The sequence below is a fragment of the Phytophthora parasitica genome (genome assembly GCF_000247585.1).
Source record: "Phytophthora parasitica INRA-310 unplaced genomic scaffold supercont2.37, whole genome shotgun sequence".
Taxonomy (NCBI): Eukaryota; Oomycota; class Peronosporomycetes; order Peronosporales; family Peronosporaceae; genus Phytophthora; species Phytophthora nicotianae.
Genome location: NW_008649023.1, coordinates 88,951 through 107,542, shown reverse-complemented (window position 1 = coordinate 107,542; position 18,592 = coordinate 88,951). Strand labels below are relative to the sequence as shown.

Sequence of the window (18,592 nt, the reverse complement as noted above, 5' to 3'; positions counted from 1 at the left end):
CTTTTCTAAAAATTAATGAAATTTCTAGTTCTAAGAAATTAACGAATTTTTAAAGTAGACAAGCTGCCTAAAGATCATCTTTCAACCTCTACCGCGTTGAAGCCCTTGCTTACTCGGTGTACATACTTTCGAGCTGGTTACGAAAATGCTTGACAATGGTTTGTCGTTTGAGCTTGAACGTTGGCGTGGCGAACTCGTTCTCGGGTGTGAATTGCTCCGAGTGCACGTGAAATTTCTTCACTCTCTCGAAGCCAAAGAGTTTGTAGTCGGTTGCTAGTCGCTCCATCTCTAGAGCGATATCAGCTTTCAAGTCGGCTCCAGCGGGGGACTCTGCGTTACATAGCTCCTCAAAGGAGGCCTTGAGACTTTTATCCTTCGCCCATTTGTCCACCATCTCGGCATCAGGAACGATAATACCCACAAGGTAGTTCTTCATCGAGTCGCCGTGCACGAACGCCTGTGCGATCAAAGCACTCTTAATGTAGATACCCTCGATCTTTTCCGGAGCCACATACTCGCCTTGCGAGAGCTTAAAGATGTTCTTCTTGCGGTCAATAATACGCAACGTACCGTCCGGATTCCAGCAGCCGACATCCCCCGTATGCAGCCAGCCGTCCTCATCAATAACCTCCTTTGTGAGGTCAGGCTGCTTGTAGTATCCGACGAAGAGATTGTCACCTTTCATCAAGATCTCACCTCGAGGACAGGGTTTATCCTGACTGGTATAGTTCATCTCCGGTACATCTTCCAGGCAGATCTGTACGTTGCCAAGCGGAATACCAATGTGGTCACCTGGAGGGATCTCATCGGTTGAACAGGAGATCACGGCCCCCGTTTCCGTCAATCCGTATCCCTCCAGCATCGTGGCGCCGAACACAATCTGACAGAACTCCTTCACGTCCTTCGACAATGGCGCAGAGCCGTTCATCATACGACGCACACGTCCACCGAGAGCTTTCTGAGCCTTACTAAAGACTAAAAGGTCCCAGAACATGTGCGTTTTGTAGCCATCTTTCAGGTAATACTTCTTGGAGGCATACGCTGTGTCAAACAGCCACTTCTTGATGCCTCCAGCTGCTGCTGCTCCATGTGTGATCTTGTCGTGAATCCGATTCAATAACCGGGGCACTGAGGGAAACACTGTGGGTTTTAGCTCTCCCAGATCGTCCATAAGCAGCTTGACATCGCCGGAATAGTATCCAACGGCAGCCCCGTTGTAGATACACGTCGTCTGGATCACACGCTCAAAGCAGTGCGCCAGTGGCAAATACGATAGATGAATATCCGTCGGGAGCAGCAGCGTGAACTCCAGAGCACACGCTGCTGCCGCCATCATGTTGGCGTGAGTGAGCATCGCTCCCTTGGGGTTCCCGGTAGTTCCGGACGTGTAGCAGATCGTGGCCAAGTCGCTCGGAAGCGGAGGATCAGCACGCACGACGTTCCTTTTGCCGTCCTCGATCAATTGACTTAACGTTATGAGCTTGATCTTGTGCTGCTCCGCTAAGATCGTCTCCTCTTCATCGATTTCATCCTCAAGTCGCACTACCGTCTTAATACTTGCACATTCATGCAATACGCCCATGAGGACTTTGAACTGTTCCTTACCACAGAAGACGATACTCATCTCCGTGTGGTTGAGGATGAACGGGATGGCAGTAGCTCCCAATGTATCGTACAGCGGCACTAAAGTATACGCCATACGGCTGACACTGTGCTCGACGATGGACCATTGGTAGCAGTTCTTAGAGAAAACGCCGACGATGGCTCCTCGCTGCAGCTTGAGCATGTGGCTCATACCCGACGCTGCGGCCTCCACGACCGGCAGGAAGTCGTTGAGCGTCACCCACTCGTAAGCGCCGGGTTTGCCCGTGACTGGGTCGGTCTTCCTCCAGCCGAAGAGTTTGTTAGTTCCCTCTGGGTCGAACTTGCGACGGAACTCGGTCAGATTCTTGTACAGCGTCATATCCGACGTGAAGCCGCTTTTGACTTGACCCATCCGGATCGCTCCGTGTCTGGCGGTAGCGCTGCCTTCTACTTCGTACGTGAACTGCTTCATCGGTGTAACAGCGCGGGGCATGCACGAAATGTGCTCGGAAGTCGGCGAATTGCAGAGTGGCCTCTGTAGATTCAACGAACGGCCATTGGATCGCGTCGGGTCGGTGGCTCTAAAGCCTTGCGAGTCTACGAACAGAGGCTGGGCTCGACTCACAACTCTAGTTCATCTCGCACCAAGTCTGTCGCTATCTGGTGTCATGGCCATGAATCATGGCTGGTAGTGGGCCACTACTGGTGGCGAGGAAATCCACAGCGTCAATTGTGCTTAGAATTATTTGATTTACATATTTAAATCTAACGCAATGTGGGGCAACGACGTCGTCGACTACATCCATGGGGGGGGGGGGGGAGGAGGCATTTACAGTGTCATGGCTAGCATTGTAGCGACAGCGAAAGTGATAGCGATCGAAACGGGGGTAGGAGCTGTAGTAGCAGCACTGGATGATCCGCCGGCACTGGACGCGGACGCGGCGCTGGCATCAGACGCAGACGCGACGCTGTCATCGTCACCGACGTTGACGTCTCCGTCACTACCGACCTTGGAGCTGCCCACGATATCGATACCCATCGACTTACACTTGTTTACGACTGGATCTACGAGATCGCTCATGAGGTTGAGGTTCTCGTTTAAGGGCAGCGTACAGTCTTCCGGGTTGATGGCGAGGATCGTGGCAATGATCGAGCGGCACGTGTCGGTCTCGCACATAGTAGCGAGTTGTTCGTCCGACGGAGCACCATCGAGGTTGGCGAATACGAAGCCCGAGTCGGTGGCACATGCAGTTGCGTTGGTGTTTGTACGCAGCGAACCGATCTCAGACTTCTTACACACGCCGATAGCGGCGGCTTCCTCAGAGAAGATGCAGGAGACGATGAGGGCCAATGCGAGGGGGACGAGCTTGTTCATTTTGCTTGGGGGCTTGCCGCGAGTCCTAGAGAGCACGTTGGCTAATGGTCTCACACACCCACTGAACGTTGCTCATTATTGGACGACGGCGTTCGTTGTTCGAGTTCGACTTAGTCCCACTGAAGTCGGAGCGGATGAGAGAAAACTCCAGTCGGTCGAAATGTTAAGCTTTGGTGCGGCGAGCGAAGTGTCGAAGGCTCAGGTCAGCCAAGTATGGAGAGGTCAGCAAATGCCATATCAAGTCTTGAGCACGTTCTCGTTTCATCCAGTTTGTGAAGTTGCACTTATCTCCCACTTCAACTTGATGAGTTGCTCGGGTCTTCGCGCAACTCAAATTCGTGACTGTCACGTCAACTTGGTCCTTATTCAACATCAGTCAACACACGTCACAAATTTCACCACGCGACGCATCTTTGCTGACCCGTTTCTCATCTTTGCTGGCGCAGCGGGATCATGGTCGAGTCCCGCCCGCCACTCGCCAAGTCTCCTTCGTCGCACCAGCATGCAGCGCCTACAACGCTCGTCTCGCATCGGCAGTTTCAGCGGTCGATTGGCGCCACGCTGGCTGCGCTCGCTCTCGATTTCCAGCGCTGATGTATCCGTGTCATACTCACACGAGCTCCCAAGCGTGCCTCGCATTGCTGGACGTGGCCCTGCTCGAGTATGCCCCATTAAGACACCCTACAAGCCCCACATGACGCTCTACACCAACCTACTAGATCGCGCCAAAATGGATGACGGCAGCCGCCCCATGTTCGGCTCTAGACCCGTGGACCCAATGACAGGAGTGGCAACAGGCGACTACGAATGGAAAACGTTCGCCGAGTTCCTCGACCACGTAGACGAAACCGCGTCGGGCATGAAGCGCGCACTAGGACTCGGACGACAAGATATGGTAGGCGTCTTCAGTCGCTCGCAGTACGAGTGGACATTAGTGGAGCAGTCCTGCAATCGGATGGCCTTCACGCTCGTGCCGCTGTACGACACTCTAGGCCCCAGTACCGTGCCATACATCCTCAACCACACCGAGATGAAGGTGGTTTTCTGTGCCAAGGAGCAGACAGCCACACTGCTGCACTGCCTGCCACAGTGTCCACATTTAAAGACGATCGTGCAATACGAGAGCAACTTAAACGAGCAGCACGTAGCGGAAGCGAACAAGCGGGGAGTGAAGATCTGGACGCTGGAAGACATCGTGAAGATCGGAAGAGATCATCCAGCAGACGCTGATCCGCCTAAACCAGAGGATCTGAGCACTATCTGTTACACTTCAGGCACTACGGGTACCCCTAAGGGAGTGCTGGTCACGCACGCTAACTTTGTGAGTGCTGTGAACGCTTACCGACCCATGATTAAAGCCAACCGCGACGACGTGTACTTCAGTTTCTTGCCATTGCCACACGTAGCTGAGCGATTCTTACACGCAATGATGATCACTGAGGGAGCAGCTATTGGATTCTATCACGGTAATGTGGCGCGTGTTCTGGATGACGTGCAGGCGTTGAACCCGACAGTCTTCGTGGCTGTGCCGAGACTTATGAATCGCATTGTTGATCAATTGAAGCACAAGGTCACGTCTACCGGAGACGTGAAACACATCGAGTGCTTCTATCGAGCGCTGGACGAGAAAAAGCGTTTAAACGTGTTGAAACACGAACAATATGATGCTGAGTTGTTCGACGGCTTCAAGCCCGTTCTGGGTGGCCGTGTGAGGCAGATTCTCACGGGCGCAGCCCCTATTACAAGCGAAGTGAAGGAATTCTTCCAGTATGTCTTCGGTGTACCTGTTTTGGAGGCCTACGGCATCACGGAAGCCTCTGGTGGTGTCGCCTGTTCTAGTGCATCGATGCCTCAAGGTCCTCATGTAGGCGTTCCACTGCCTGGACTCGCTGTTCGTCTCGCAGATGTACCCGAAATGAACTATTCGAGTGATGAGGGATACGGTGAAGTCTTGATGAAGGGGCCCAACGTGTTTTCTGGGTACTACAAACAGCCAGAGTTGACTCGAGAGGTTCTTGAGGATGGGTGGTATGCCACGGGAGATATCGGCCGATGGAATCCTGACGGTACACTGAGTATCGTCGACCGGAAGAAACATATCTTTAAGCTTTCTCAGGGGGAACACGTGGCTCCAGAGAAGATTGAAGGTGTCTATCAGAAGAGCAAATTTGTCGGACAGGTGTTTGTGGAGGGAGATTCGTTGCAGAGCTATCTCGTCGCCGTTGTGGTACCTGACTCCGAAGTTGTTGCACACTCGCCGTTGAAAAACTGGGAAACGGATGACAAACAGAGACGAGAATTGGAGAAATTGGTGCTTGCAGACATGGATGTAGTGGCTCGTGCTGACGGCCTGCACGGCTTTGAGCGAGTCAAGAAGATTTATCTGACCTCCGAGGCTTTCACAGTTGAGAATGACCTTGTTACTCCGACGTTGAAGCCCAAAAGAGCGAAACTTGCCAAACACTTTGCTGATGTGGTTAAAGCGCTGTATGCCACGGCTCTTGAGGAGTAAGGAGGGCATGTAGAGAGCTAGACATGGAACGAACTTGAATAAAACAATTGCGCTGCACTCTTTATCAGACAATATGAATGCAAGTAGTGTTTTCGCATCCTTGTTGTTTCTGGAAACCTTTCCTTCGCGGAGTCTTTAGTGTTTCATATGCCCGTAGGAATCGACCAACGATGCATAAAGCACTTACGTGTAGTGTCTCTGCAGGTCTCTCTGCCTTTCTTACGGATGCGTGTTTGAACCCCGCGACATCCTGCTTCATTGAATTCCCCAGCAGAATGATGATGACCATGTGCATGTACGCAATTGTTTCCACGCCATTCGGTGCTAGGCCAAAAGAGTGATAAACATCGAATCCATGGTCAACATGATGATTGAAGTTCAAATCCTTCAACATGGCTCTCTCGACAGTCGAATCGTTGTTGGCGATGCTTTCAAAATCTCACTTTTCAATTTACTTTCTCCAGGTTACGCCACCCTCAAGCTCCACTCAAGCCTCTTTCGTCAATCATGACGGTACCGCTCAAGGACTACACGCTCTTCACCCCCTACAAGCTGTCGGAAAGCCTCGAGCTCAAGAACCGCATCGTGATGTCTCCACTCACCCGTGCTCGTTGCGACCCCGTCACCCACGAGGCCGGACCCATGCAAGTCGAGTATTACGCCCAGCGTGCTGGTGCCGGTCTCATCATCACCGAAGCCGTTGCCATCTCTGTGCAGGGATTCGGCTGGTACGGAGCTCCGTGCATGTACACGGAGGCACACCGAGATTCCTGGAAACCAGTAGTAGAAGCTGTTCACGCGAAAGGTTCAAAGATCTTTTTGCAGATCTGGCACATTGGTCGTCAAGGCCACCCAAGCTTCAGTGGAGATGTGGTCGGTCCATCGGCCATTGGCCCAGTCTCCGGTCACACGCGTGATGTCAATGCCGAAAAAGCTCCGTACGAGCTCTGCCGCGAGCTTAAAACTGAGGAGATCTCAGAGGTCATTAATGACTTCTGCAAGGCAGCCCGACTGGCAAAAGAAGCGGGATTCGACGGTGTCGATATCCATGCCGCCAATGGATATCTGCCTGACTCGTTCCTCCAGTCTAGTACCAATAAGCGTACAGACAAATACGGAGGCTCGATCGAGAACCGCGCTCGGTTCTTGTTGGAACTGGTCGAGGCGCTCCAGAACGAGTGGCCTGCCGATCGTATTGGCTTAAGAATGTCGCCCAACGGCTTCTATGGTGACACCGGCAGCGCCGATAACTTCGAGATGTGCTGCTATGTCGCTGAGAAACTGAGCAAATATGGACTCGCTTACTTGGCTACGCTGGATGGTTTCGGCTTTGGGTTTCAGGATAAGGGGCGTCTGACCAAACCGTTCGATGTGAAGAAGAACTTCGGAGGCACAGTGATAGCCGCCAACAGCTATACCCGTGACATCGGTGAGGGGGTTCTAGTGAGCGGCGCAGCGGACCTGGTAAGCTTCGGACGTCCGTACATCTCGAACCCCGACTTGGCCGAGCGGTTCCTCAACGACTGGCCACTCAACGAGCCTGCCGGCTATGAAACGTGGTTCGGCACGCGCATGCCTGGACCTAGCGGCTACATCGACTTCCCAGCTTACAGTTCTAACTCCAAGAACTGAGCAGTCGAAACAACCACTTTAATTTCGTACTTGCGGAGTTTCCAATTCTAGAACGATGAGTACAAAATTAAAAAGACAGTCACATTAATTTCGTACTGGGCGGAGTTTTACAATTGTAAAACGATGAGTAGAAACTACTGAAGTTAATTTTGAGCTAAAGCTTTGAGAAAATCAGAATGTCAGGTAAAAATAGTAATGCGTACAACTCTTTTTCTCCACTTTGTGATAATGTCCGAGTTGCCAGAACTCCCACGGTCATTAGAGCTGCCTGGTTCACTACGGCGGCAGTCATCACAACGCCCTTCTTATCGCCATGCGAATCTGGTCAAGCCCGAAGTACCGCCTCATTTACTTAAGTTACTCCAGAAAACTCCAGAGGAGCAAGAACGCGTAGCAGCCGCCAAAGCGATTCTGATGGACGAACCGGCAATGCGAAATGAACAGAGCTTGGACCTTGTTTACAGTTGGATGCTGCAAAATTGCAAGCAGTACAGCAACAACATCTTCGGTGCAGCTCCAGAGTATATTCGTCGTGAAATCTGCCGGCAGATGCGACTCATGAAGGTGAAAAGCGGAGGTCTCGTCATCCGACAAGGTGACACTGGAGATCGATGCTATATCGTCGTGGACGGACTTGTGGACGTGTATGTCAAAATAGAGAAGCCGGGAGAGGTCATAGTGACTCCAGCTTCACCCCCTCCTATGTTATCTACTATAAAACAACGACGCACGTCCAGACGTTTGAGCTCAGAAGTCAACTCAGCACCAGTCGACTTCGGTGCTATGGTGGCGAATCTTGGACCCGGAGCAATGTTCGGTGAAATCGTGCTGCTCAACCCGTCAGCGAAGCGCAATGCTACCATTAAAGCCTCACAGTTTACGGACAGCTGCGATTTGATTTGTCTAGAACGTGCTGATTACATTCGTCTGGTTCGTACTGCGTCTATGGAGGCATCGCACTACAATAATGCCGAGGTTCTCGACAGGATGTTCCTCTTTAAAGACTGGGTGAAGCTCGGTGAGTCGAAATCTTAATTGTGCTTCATTTGTGTTATCTAACGTCACCTTCGTGTGATGAATAGAGAAAATGCGTCTTGTTAGTGCGATGAGGTCACGACACTTTACAAGCAACGTAGGGGACTCCTTATTCTTGTGAATATTGCATCTTTATGCTAACTTATTGGGGTTATTTCAGGATTACCTCTATCGAGCCGGTACCGATGCGAAATGGATGTACATCGTGACTTCGGGTGAAGTGATGGAGCGTATCAATTGGACCCTCGATGCAGCAGGGAGTGATGTGACCATGCGGCGACTTCTCTTGTCCCAGACCTCTTCACGAAAAAATCCCGAGAAAATTGTCAACGTGGAGCTTACACTCATCGGCCCTGGGGATATCGCTGGGGAGCTACCTTTCGTTACTTCAAAACGCGGAGCTAATTTCGACATTAAAGCCGTGACAGACGTGCAAGCACTTGCCATCGATCGACGCTACTACGAGGCTGTGATGCTCACTGCTACACGTGATAATAAACCCGAAGTCTTCGCAACTGTGAAAAGATTGCGAAAATTCAGTCAAGACCGTGAAGATTGGCGTCAGCAGCGAATGGAGTGTGGAATTTCGTATCCCAGTGCGCACGTCAACATGTAAGTGTACTCGGCTCCAATTTTTGATGCTTTAGCTAATCTATTGTGTAGCACTTGGCATTTGATGCGCATGTCGAATGTTCCTTGTCCAAGATGTGGACAACGAGGTCACTTGGCTGCGGATCTCTCCAAATGTGACAGCGCCCCACCTCGTCAACCACCACCAAGCAACAATGGAAACACTGGAGCGAAACACGCATCATCTGCAGCCCTAAGACCACGAAAAGTGTCGACAGCAAGATCACCACCACGGAATCACAGGTTCGTATTTATTCTACCTCTCCCATGCGATGGAGTCTTTAAATGGTTTATAACTGTTCTTCTTGTTCAGGAAGGATGACAACCAACATCCCAAAACAGCACGTCCAGACACCGCCATTCGTGATCTTTTCGATGATTCGTATCTTCCATCAGGGAAAGAACAGCTTCAACGATGTCGAGAGAGGAGATTATTGTCATAATTTTTCACGTCTCTTATCTAGGTAGTTTTCTTTTTTCAAGACTAAAGATACTGTGTTCTCGTCGGCCATGCACTGTTACAGCAAACTGCAACTACTTAGACACCAACATATTTTCGTTATGTTCGGTCGAAGGCCAGATCCCGTTCTGTATTCTTGATCAATAGTAATCCTAAACAATAAAATCAATGTCCTTCAGTGCGTGTACAACGTAATTTTCACTGGTGATGTTGGAGACTGCGGCTGCAACCCATCCTTCACAGATTGTATCTTGCAGACGCGGTGACTGACCTCTCAACCACAGAGACCCTCATCCACACAGCGCCTTCGTGCGAACGCTGACCTATCTGTGGGCTGGTTGTACATCATGTTTAGTGTACTACTCCCTATGCACTAACTGTATAGTCAGTTATACGGGCAAATAGCAGTTAATTGGTGTCTAATAGAAAATGCTAACATGTAACTACGGAACGAAAACTACGGATTATGTAGTAGAATCTGGAGTGCCAAATTGTTTTTACATATTACCAAGATCTGTGACAATTTGCTTTGCCAAACTGTAGTCGAGACAGCTTTTTTTTTATCTGGAACTAGCCTATGATGGACAAGACTCTTTGGATTGATGCAGTACGTTTTCAAGTTTAACTTAGTTCAGAATTCATTCACGCCAACTGACTAGCCTACTATCAGATACTTCCTCCGGTTAATAATGATCACCGGAAAAAAACATTTTAACCAACGATTTCGTTTCTACATTGAATTAGACACTACGGATTGGTTTAAAAGGAAGCCCAATATCTCCGCTTTCCAACGCCACCCGTTTCATAGCAAATGGAGCCCTACAGCCGCCGCTACGTCATTTTACAAACCGTTACTTGCGGATTTACGCCGCAGTGACACCCGCTACGCCCGAACTACCTCGACGCTCCTCACCAAAGCATGACCAAGCCAAACCTTAGTGACCTAGAGCAGAAAGCAGTCATCGATGAGCTTCGACGGATCAGTAACAACGGTACACTGCCTCGGGGAGCATACGCAAAGGTTGCAACTGGTATGGGGCGCGACCCGACCACTATTAGCGCTACTGGAAGCGGTACGCTGCCACAGTTGGCACAGGCGTCCAAGGAGGTGAATGGATAAGCAGGATTAAGAAGAACAGCGGAAAAAAGCGAAAAAAAATTGAGACGAAGTGCACGAGAAGCTGGCTTCTGTCCCTATCGAAGACAGGTCTGTTGAAAGGCGGGCTGCGGCCAGTGCCGGACTCTCCTGCTACATGGTGCGGCAGGCAGTGACGAAAGACGTCCTTGCACGTCGGACGACGTTCGTCAAGCCAACATTGACGCCAAACAACAAGCTAAGGCGCGTCGAGCATGCCCTCTCTTTTGTCGATGATAGGACGCTGCACTTCAAACCCATGTATAACATGGTACATGTTGATGAGAAATGGCTTTATGCAGACCGAGACACGCGTTCTTACCTTGTTTTAGAAGGCGAAGAGCTTCCTTCCCGGGTGTGGAAGAGCAAGCGGTTCATCCCTAAAACCATGTTTTTGGCTGCATTAGCGCGTCCACGGTAAACTCTCTATTTATTTTTATTTTTAAAAATAATAACCTTCATTTTTTATTTTTGGTTAGGTACGACCCTCACCGGAATCAGGAATGGGATGGCAAGGTCGGAATCTGGTCATTTACAGAGACTTATGAAGCCAAACGATGAAGTAAAAACAGAGACAAAGAAGCGCTTTGTACCCGCAATATCAACTCTGTCAACCCTGACGTGTATAGGGACTACTTGCTCGAGAAAGTGTTTCCTGCAATCAAAGTAAAATGGCCCAGGAAGGACCGCCATCAAATTATTTTCGTACAACAAGATAATGCCAAGCCCAATGTGCCACCATCGGAGCCAGCCATCCTCGCCGCTGGAACAGAAGGTGGATGGAACATCAGACTGTTCTGTCAAACGCCGAATTCGCCAGACCTCAATGCGCTGGACCTGGGCGTCTTCAACTCGATGCAGTGCATTCAGCACCACATCCACATCCCCAGGAAGGACATCAAAGCCCTCATTGACTCGGTGGAATCGGCGTTTCAGCAGCTGAAACCCCACACGGTGAATGACATCGTCGTCACGCTGCAGGCGTGCATGCTTTGCATCCTGCAAAACGAGGGGGGATTGTATAAACTCCCACATTTAGGGAAAGCCAAACTCCGGACGAAAAAGCGTCTTCCTGTCAGTCTAAACTGTAGTAGGGAGCTGTACGAAGCTGCAATAGCACTATTCGAGTACTATAGCGAGGAAACGTCGCTGCTGTCCCGTTCAAATGGCTGAAGAGCAGTCTTTTCAGCGCGATTGAGGTCTGTCGTCTTCCGTTGAGCATCTTAACGCATCCAGCCTCAAAGTCCGGCGAGTGAACAATATCAGCTTGAGCGCCAAAATTCTAAAACAAAAATGTTAGCCTTTGCTGATGACTTAAGAACACCATGAAGATTTTAAACGTACCCAGGTAGTGTTTGAAGCTGGGCTCCACTTCGATTAGACCGTCGACCCAAACACGTGTATCCAGCATTGTGATACCGTCCTTTTGGAGGGCCTTGTTCACATTTTTAACGCGTGTACGCTCCACCATCAGAGTCTTCAAGCGCTTCACTGCCCTTGAGCTCGGCATGATATCTGCGGTCTCGTCGTCATCATCAGGGAGGAACTCCGAGAGCCAAAAGCAGCGTTCTACCATTCGGTCGGTCGAGCCCCAACGTGTGTCTTGGCGAAGGAGCAGTGTGTTAAAGCTGATGTACAATACATAAATTTTTATGATCAAAATACTTACCGTAGGGCTGCGGCCAGGTTCAGTGTCTTCATTTTGCGCATGAGAGTTTGGATCTGCGCCACATCTTCGTCGTAGCTGCTCAAGTGCGCCTGCACTGCTAAATTCAGGCGGTGGCTAGCGCACCCCACTAGTGGAGCACCCATGCTGGTTGCCAACCGCCTGTTTACCGAGCAATTACCCCCGCATTAAAAATACAGTTGTTTATTTACCTGCTTATCGTAGTCCCGCGTTGTTCGTCCCCGGTATCGTCGCCAATGACCGAATCCATTCTCAAGGTTGTTCTCATCGGCGATTCGGGTGTAGGCAAGTCCAATCTCGTCATGCGCTTCACCAAGAACAAGTACATGCCACAGAGCGTGCAGACGGTGGGCTTCGAGTTTGCCACCAAGACCTTCTGAGTAGGCGTCTTACAAAGCTCATACCGGTACTTTACTGGTCTGCCCGAGCCCTCGGCTCTGCAAGTAAAAGGGGTTGTCGAAATAAAAATGGCGTTGTGAGGGAATAAATCATATTCAGTTCCCGATATTTACCATATCTGGTTCCGCAATTTGTGTTTTCCCTCGAGAGCTTTTCCCATAACCAGTACCATATGTGAGCACAAATCGAAATACGTACGTACCTTTCCCAAAACCAGTAAACAAATACGTACCTTTCAAAACCAGTAAACAAAAATAAAGTGGACCACTTTCATTTAGCAGCGTTGAAGATTCAATAATTACTGTGTACTAACTGTTTAATCCATGTGCGTCAAGGCAAATACCTGAGCGACAACTCATTGAAAACGGTTCCTGATGTGATCTTTAACCTTTCGACGCTACAGTACCTGATGCTAGAGGACAATCCGATCAATGCATCAGATCTGTCTACGCAACAGTTGACGCCCTCACTAACCTCGTCATATTCACGTGTCGTGTTGCGGCTGCTCGTTGGTAACATCTGGTGGTGTTGTCGTCGACGCAGAAATGAACAACCCAAATTGATGAACAGTGCTATTCTGTCGCGTTCAGTTGGCATGGGGATTTTTCCGATCACCCGTACATGGAGCTGGGAGTTTGTTCTAATGCGTCATGCCAGACAAAACGCGGCAAATTTCAGATGCAATGGTGTTCCTGCACAAGCAGAGCATCATCCACAGACGGCTGAATGCGTTTACTATCCTACTTGACAAGGATTACTCGGATAAGTTGAGGTTTTTCAGCAGCTTATAGAGTTTAATATTCTACTTGACAAGGATTACTCGGCCAAGTTGAGTCTTTTCAGCAACTCCCACTACGTTAAGCTGTCACCTTTGGACAATGAATGCAAGATCTTTGCGGATCCTGAGATTTTGCGCGGCGAGCAGTCATCAGAGAGGTGGGACCTCTACGCATTCGGCGTGGTTCTTGTGGAAATCGATGGGATATAATCTTTGTGTGTCCTTCAAAACGATGTATTTTTTTTCTCTATACACTTTCAGGTGTGACTGCATTTCTATGTTGGTAGTACTGGCGATACCCGAACATAATACAATATCTATAACTCATTTGTTTCTCTACTCACTCATTTATTCATTATTGCTCTGAAAAACAACTACGACATTTCTTTAATGTAATGTCCGAGCACTGGGTCATGGGATCCTGTTGGGATTCGACTTCCAGACGCCTCGACGAGCTCCACTGCCGCTCAGCAACGCCGACGGCAGCACGACGGCCCAGCTGCCCACTACATCACCGAGCCACAACAGTAGCAGTGCTGCCAGCACCCCACAATCGGCCGCGTCAACAGCAGTACTCATAATCGGCCACGTCAACAGCAGCACTCATCATCGGCCGCGTCAACAGCGGCAATGCGTAAGCAAGCGGCCTGAGGACGCTGCCACAGAGCACACCCTCCACTGGAGGGACACTGGAGGCTCCAGCGGTTCAGGGATTAGAATGGTAAATTCATGCTCAATAGAACGAACTACTCACTTCGTAGCTTACTTTCAAGGGCGCAAAACGCCATAGATCCACATACTTGTAGGCTGTCACCTCGCTGAGATTCAAGAGCTAGCCAGTACAGTATCAACATCGAATAGGAACATTCGTTTAGTGCATATCTCGTTTTGCGTGCTAAATACTGGACGGGGTCGAAGGCACGGGCAAGCAGGTAGATATTCTCGTGGTTCCATCAACGCACTTTAAAAATGTGTAAGAAACTGTTTTAACAGTTTTATTACAACTTCCAAGTCACTTTGCACGTCGGGTTTCAAGCAGAAACGGGACGTCGACGTCGAATTGCCACACCTTCAACTTAGCGGGCAAAACTATCTTGCTAAACAGTCTCCTTTGCCATTCTGCATCCTCGATCGCAGCACGTACATTCACTCTTGCTCTCTCTTTGTTTTACTATGGGGTCTGCCTACAGCACCGCCGTGCCTATGAGCGAGATCGACTTCGAGTCGTACAAGGGTCTGCGCTACACCACAGCGGTGCCCAACACGGGAGACGCGACCCACGGCCCCACGTACGAAGTACCCAACACAGTGCCGGTCGACGAGGCGCAACAGACGCTATACCACAACTTCTTACGCGGTTGGAGCCGCGAGGGCGGCTCCCGTCCGTGCTACGGGCGCCGTGTGGTGGACCCAGCCACGGGGAAAGTGGGCTCCTTCCAGTGGCTCACATACGCTGAGGTGAAGACCCGCATGGACGACCTGGCGTCGGGACTGACGCGTGCGTGTGGTCTCAAACGCCAAGAGAATGTCGGTATCTTTGCCAAGAACCAAATCGAGTGGTGTCTGGTCGCCCACGCGTGCGACCGCATGGCCTACGTGCTGGTGCCGCTGTACGACACGCTCGGACCCGATGCGGTGCCCTACATTGCCAACCACACCGAGTTAAGAGTCCTATTCTGTGGCATGGACCAGTTCCACGTCGTCATGGACTGCAGAGACGCCTGTCCGAAGCTGCAGACGGTCGTGCAGTTCGAACCGGTCACGGAGGAGCAGCGCCATCTAGCTGCAGCCAAGAATATCGAGCTCAAGAGCTTGAGTGATCTTGAACTCATTGGACGAGCGGAGCCGCTACCAGCGGATCCCCCGCTTCCGACGGACATCTCGACGTTGTGCTACACGTCAGGCACTACGGGAGACCCCAAGGGTGTGATCTTGCTGCACAGGAACTTCACTATTATCAGTACACTCGCTGGAGAGAGATTGCGAGTGGACTCGACCGACGTGCACCTGTCGTACTTGCCGCTACCTCATGTCTTCGAGCGAGCGGTGATCGGATCGATCTTGCAGAACAGTGCGGCGGCTGGGTTTTATCAGGGTGACGTATTATTCCTTATGGAGGACCTCGCTGAGCTCGCCCCGACCCTGTTTGTGTCCGTTCCGAGACTGTTTAACCGAGTGTACGACAAGATCACGCAGGGAGTCGCTGCAGCCGGAGGATTGAAGAAACTCATGTTCGATCAAGCGTACGCCAGCAAGAAGGCAGGATTGGGTGCTGGCTACAAGACCCACGCTCTGTGGGACGCACTGATCTTTGCTAAGATCCGTCAGGTGCTGGGTGGTCGTGTTCGGTGCATTTTATCCGGATCTGCGCCGCTGAGTGCTGATGTGAAGGAGTTCATGAAGATCGTCTTCTGTTGTGACGTGGTCGAGGGATATGGACTCAGTGAGACGGCAGCGGGACTGTGTCTTGCTTCGGGTGACATGCCGTTGGGACCGCACGTTGGTCCGCCACTCGTCCGTATGCAGGTGTGTCTAGAAGATGTTCCGGAGATGGGCTACACCAGCAAGGACAAGCCTCGTCCGCGTGGTGAGATCCTTGCTAAGGGTCCAGTGGTGTTTGCTGGATACTACAAGCAGCCGGACAAGACGGCTGAAGTGATCGATGAGAATGGCTGGTTCCATACTGGTGATATTGGATGCTGGAATGCTGACGGCACGCTGAGCATTATTGACCGCAAGAAGAACATCTTCAAGCTCTCGCAAGGCGAATACGTTGCGGCCGAGAAGATCGAAGGTGTGTATTTGAAGAGCAAGTACGTCGCACAGATCTTTGTGTACGGTGACTCGCTGCAGAGCTGTCTTGTGGCAGTTGTGGTGCCTGATCCGGAGACAGCTGAGGCCTGGGGCCACACCAAGGGACTAGCTGGGGAACATACCGCAGTGGCACAACTGGTTCACAACGGGGCCTTCCAGAAAGAGGTGCTGGAAGACATGACAACGACCGGGAAGGAAGCGCAGCTTCGTGGATTCGAGCTCGTCAAGAAGGTTCATTTTCACCCGGATCCGTTCTCGATGGAGGAGGGCCTCATCACGCCTACCTTCAAATTGAAGCGCCCGCAGCTTAAAGCGCGCTTCCAAGCCGAGATCAAGCATATGTACGAGGAGCTCCAGTAACTAAAAATGCTGCTCTAGGCGCCGAGAAGCTAAGGCGCCGACAACGTTTGATCAAGTACATATTTTGACGTGCTGTTATCGCACATCCTACCACTGACTGACTGCATGGTACGCGTTTTTTTGTTTAGTGTTCGCAATGCCCTGCTTGCTACCTCTCTTCTTTATGCACTGGTGAATTCTTTCAAACGTCGTGAGGGTGAATCCAAAAAGCGATTTTAGAGTTTTCAAACATAATTTCAAGTAACATGTTGCAAAAATGGATTCTACAAATGAACCTGGGAAATTCTCTAGGAATGAAGTAGTGCTCGCAATGCTTCACGATTCTACTTGCCCAGCTCGATCTTGGTCTGTTGCTTCGACGCACTGAGTTCCAGCATTCCAAAGCCGGCCATGACCAATCCCGACCCGAGGATGCACTCCCACGGGAACACACGGCCGTTGATCGTGAGGTCCCATACCAAAGACAGCGGGATGGTCATCATGGCCCCCACGCTCGTGATAAGCGGAGTCGTCCAGCACAGCGCAAGTGATTGCAACACCGTGTACGCACCAGCCAACGATGCAGCTGCAACTAGTAAAAAGAGTCCCCATTCAGTTCCTGGCAATCCCAGAGGTTCGCGCATAGACTCCCATGGGCACACTGCGAACAGAAGACTTCCGATAAGCCATACCGGTATGGTCACCGCTCCACAAATGCCCGTCAGTGTGAGAATTGTGGACGCATCTACGATTTCTTCGCCGACAAAGACACGATAGGCGACCGCGTACCCTCCGACGATCATGGTTTGAACCACCACGAGCATACACGCCACTATGCTCGTATTTTGTGTAGTTTCCACCTCTCCGTCTTGGTAGATCGTGATCAGTGCGACACCGATGAAAGAGGTGAGGACACCACAGAGCTTCTTCAAACTCGCTTGTTCGTGGAGAAAGCACATGGAGAAGAGATACACGAAGAACGGGGCCGTGTTGCTGATGGACGTGCCAGCAGCGACGCTGACCATCCCCAACGCGGAGAACCACATGTAGTCGGCGATGATATAGACCGAGTTTAGCACCACAGCCATTTTCAGCAACTTGCGCAGCGGATGCAACGAGTGACGCTCCAGAACGGCTACGAAACCCCAGTTGTCGGCTCGCACACCGGAATTCTGGTCACGGACTCGGTGGTAGACGTACATCGCGGGCAGTAGTAGCACCTAAGCAAGCGACGAGCTTGTGTTAAACGCGGCTCGTATCATTGGTATTGCAGTTGTATTGTTACCGTGATGGCGTGGTCGAAACAAGTGATGAAAAACGGTTTCTCGAAATGGGTGGATGCCTGGAACGTGTGTTGGGTCAGTTTTTGCACCAGATTGAGGTAGAATAGTAGTCTAGGAACTCGCCTGAAGTGCCTGCGCCGTCTCTGACTGGGTCACGGATATCCACACCAACGCTAAAGACAAAAGAAAAGCTTCGTGAGATCTCACAACGTTTCCAGACAAGCATAGCGTGAATCGCACCAAAGATTGCGGCCAAACCGAGCCGATGGAGAAAAGTACGACGTCGCTCCTCAGAGGTACCGTGCAGTGGCTTCAGGAGTGGGTCGTACTCAGTGTCCCCAATAGTCAAAGTCATTTTTCGCCGTACAAGTGGTCTCAGTTGACCGGGGTGGATCTTTGAGCGAGGAAGTTGCGGAATGAGGATTTTTTTTTTTGGCATGATCGCCTATCGAATCAGGTTTGTGGCAAAGTATGTGGTGAAATTCAAAACGTCATGAAAGATGGCGTGGTGCACTACCTTTTATACAACGAAAACGCGTTTCACAGCAGAGGACAGTAGGGACGTAAAACTAAAGTGGATATGGCTCGACTATCAATGACTTTTCATGTACTACTTGGGTACACACAAGCACTTATTGTATCGGGCCAAATTCGCACCGTAGGAAACACGAACAAAGTAGCCTGAGTTGAAGTCTATTATATCTCCCTTGCTGTTTGAAGTCCATTTGTAGTATGCGTATATTCTGCTCTAAGAGCACCATATAAAATTGCTACCTTACGTAAAAGGAAATCAAGTGCTCTACACGTACACTAAGTGTACGTGTGTCACTTTTGATTTGTGGATGAACTTGATGTTGAAGAGTTATCGCAAGTATCTATTTCAAATTCTTGCGGTGGCATCTGAAACAGTACTCTATGCGTCATGTTGG

At 50.5% G+C, this 18,592-nt stretch overlaps 10 protein-coding genes across 12 annotated transcripts; 6 read left to right on the top strand and 4 right to left on the bottom strand.

The window, feature by feature from the left end:
• Positions 1-65: 65 nt before the first annotated feature.
• PPTG_13822 (hypothetical protein) lies at positions 66-2,106 on the bottom strand. Its single transcript, XM_008910231.1, has one exon. The coding sequence runs from the start codon at positions 2,075-2,077 to the stop codon at positions 110-112; it is 1,968 nt and encodes a 655-aa protein (XP_008908479.1). The 5' UTR covers positions 2,078-2,106; the 3' UTR covers positions 66-109.
• A 210-nt stretch (positions 2,107-2,316) lies between these two features.
• Positions 2,317-3,229, bottom strand: PPTG_13821 (hypothetical protein). Its single transcript, XM_008910230.1, has one exon. It carries the CDS (start codon positions 2,957-2,959, stop codon positions 2,414-2,416), a length of 546 nt encoding a protein of 181 aa, XP_008908478.1. The 5' UTR covers positions 2,960-3,229; the 3' UTR covers positions 2,317-2,413.
• A 136-nt stretch (positions 3,230-3,365) lies between these two features.
• Positions 3,366-5,584, top strand: PPTG_13820 (hypothetical protein). Its single transcript, XM_008910229.1, has one exon. It carries the CDS (start codon positions 3,462-3,464, stop codon positions 5,469-5,471), a length of 2,010 nt encoding a protein of 669 aa, XP_008908477.1. The 5' UTR covers positions 3,366-3,461; the 3' UTR covers positions 5,472-5,584.
• A 394-nt stretch (positions 5,585-5,978) lies between these two features.
• PPTG_13818 (hypothetical protein) lies at positions 5,979-7,103 on the top strand (the record flags this gene model as incomplete). The annotated part of the gene is made up of 1 exon (XM_008910228.1): positions 5,979-7,103. The coding sequence occupies one exon, from the start codon at positions 5,979-5,981 to the stop codon at positions 7,101-7,103; it is 1,125 nt and encodes a 374-aa protein (XP_008908476.1).
• A 170-nt stretch (positions 7,104-7,273) lies between these two features.
• On the top strand, positions 7,274-9,405 carry PPTG_13817. Of its 2 annotated transcripts, XM_008910226.1 has the most exons (5): positions 7,274-8,121; positions 8,186-8,235; positions 8,299-8,750; positions 8,802-9,011; positions 9,082-9,405. In XM_008910226.1, exons 1-5 carry the CDS (start codon positions 7,299-7,301, stop codon positions 9,209-9,211), a joined length of 1,665 nt encoding a protein of 554 aa, XP_008908474.1. In that variant the 5' UTR covers positions 7,274-7,298; the 3' UTR covers positions 9,212-9,405. The 2 variants fall into 2 exon arrangements, with proteins under 2 accessions (XP_008908474.1, XP_008908475.1); XM_008910227.1 differs by having other exon boundaries at positions 8,299-9,011.
• A 742-nt stretch (positions 9,406-10,147) lies between these two features.
• PPTG_13816 (hypothetical protein) lies at positions 10,148-11,536 on the top strand (the record flags this gene model as incomplete). Its single annotated transcript, XM_008910225.1, has 5 exons — positions 10,148-10,336; positions 10,432-10,484; positions 10,604-10,780; positions 10,843-10,890; positions 10,993-11,536. The coding sequence occupies 5 exons, from the start codon at positions 10,148-10,150 to the stop codon at positions 11,534-11,536; spliced, it is 1,011 nt and encodes a 336-aa protein (XP_008908473.1).
• Positions 11,537-11,625: 89 nt separating this feature from the next.
• On the bottom strand, positions 11,626-12,175 carry PPTG_13815 (hypothetical protein; the record flags this gene model as incomplete). Its single annotated transcript, XM_008910224.1, has 3 exons — positions 11,626-11,645; positions 11,708-11,991; positions 12,033-12,175. 3 exons carry the CDS (start codon positions 12,173-12,175, stop codon positions 11,626-11,628), a joined length of 447 nt encoding a protein of 148 aa, XP_008908472.1.
• A 111-nt stretch (positions 12,176-12,286) lies between these two features.
• Positions 12,287-12,430, top strand: PPTG_23393 (hypothetical protein; the record flags this gene model as incomplete). The annotated part of the gene is made up of 1 exon (XM_008910223.1): positions 12,287-12,430. One exon carries the CDS (start codon positions 12,287-12,289, stop codon positions 12,428-12,430), a length of 144 nt encoding a protein of 47 aa, XP_008908471.1.
• A 1,691-nt stretch (positions 12,431-14,121) lies between these two features.
• PPTG_13814 lies at positions 14,122-16,681 on the top strand. Of its 2 annotated transcripts, XM_008910222.1 has the most exons (3): positions 14,122-14,159; positions 14,240-16,456; positions 16,530-16,662. In XM_008910222.1, the coding sequence occupies exon 2, from the start codon at positions 14,401-14,403 to the stop codon at positions 16,399-16,401; it is 2,001 nt and encodes a 666-aa protein (XP_008908470.1). In that variant the 5' UTR covers positions 14,122-14,159; positions 14,240-14,400; the 3' UTR covers positions 16,402-16,456; positions 16,530-16,662. The 2 variants fall into 2 exon arrangements, with proteins under 2 accessions (XP_008908470.1, XP_008908469.1); XM_008910221.1 differs by having other exon boundaries at positions 14,240-16,681.
• PPTG_13813 (hypothetical protein) lies at positions 16,620-17,966 on the bottom strand. The gene is made up of 4 exons (XM_008910220.1): positions 17,904-17,966; positions 17,787-17,836; positions 17,666-17,722; positions 16,620-17,600 (listed from the first exon to the last, which is right to left on the bottom strand). The coding sequence occupies exon 4, from the start codon at positions 17,580-17,582 to the stop codon at positions 16,725-16,727; it is 858 nt and encodes a 285-aa protein (XP_008908468.1). The 5' UTR covers positions 17,583-17,600; positions 17,666-17,722; positions 17,787-17,836; positions 17,904-17,966; the 3' UTR covers positions 16,620-16,724.
• Positions 17,967-18,592: the final 626 nt, after the last annotated feature.

Excerpts from the sequence above, each read along its gene's own strand:
- PPTG_13822 (XM_008910231.1), bottom strand. The coding sequence starts at position 2,077 with ATGCCCCGCGCTGTTACACCGATGAAGCAGTTCACGTACGAAGTAGAA.
- PPTG_13821 (XM_008910230.1), bottom strand. The coding sequence starts at position 2,959 with ATGAACAAGCTCGTCCCCCTCGCATTGGCCCTCATCGTCTCCTGCATC.
- PPTG_13820 (XM_008910229.1), top strand. The coding sequence starts at position 3,462 with ATGCAGCGCCTACAACGCTCGTCTCGCATCGGCAGTTTCAGCGGTCGA.
- PPTG_13817 (XM_008910226.1), top strand. The coding sequence starts at position 7,299 with ATGCGTACAACTCTTTTTCTCCACTTTGTGATAATGTCCGAGTTGCCA. Across the intron at positions 8,122-8,185 it reads TAAAGACTGGGTGAAGCTCG|AGAAAATGCGTCTTGTTAGT; the intron begins GTGAGTCGAAAT and ends TGTGATGAATAG. Across the intron at positions 8,751-8,801 it reads CCCAGTGCGCACGTCAACAT|CACTTGGCATTTGATGCGCA; the intron begins GTAAGTGTACTC and ends TCTATTGTGTAG.
- PPTG_13814 (XM_008910221.1), top strand. The coding sequence starts at position 14,401 with ATGGGGTCTGCCTACAGCACCGCCGTGCCTATGAGCGAGATCGACTTC.
- PPTG_13813 (XM_008910220.1), bottom strand. The coding sequence starts at position 17,582 with ATGTACGTCTACCACCGAGTCCGTGACCAGAATTCCGGTGTGCGAGCC.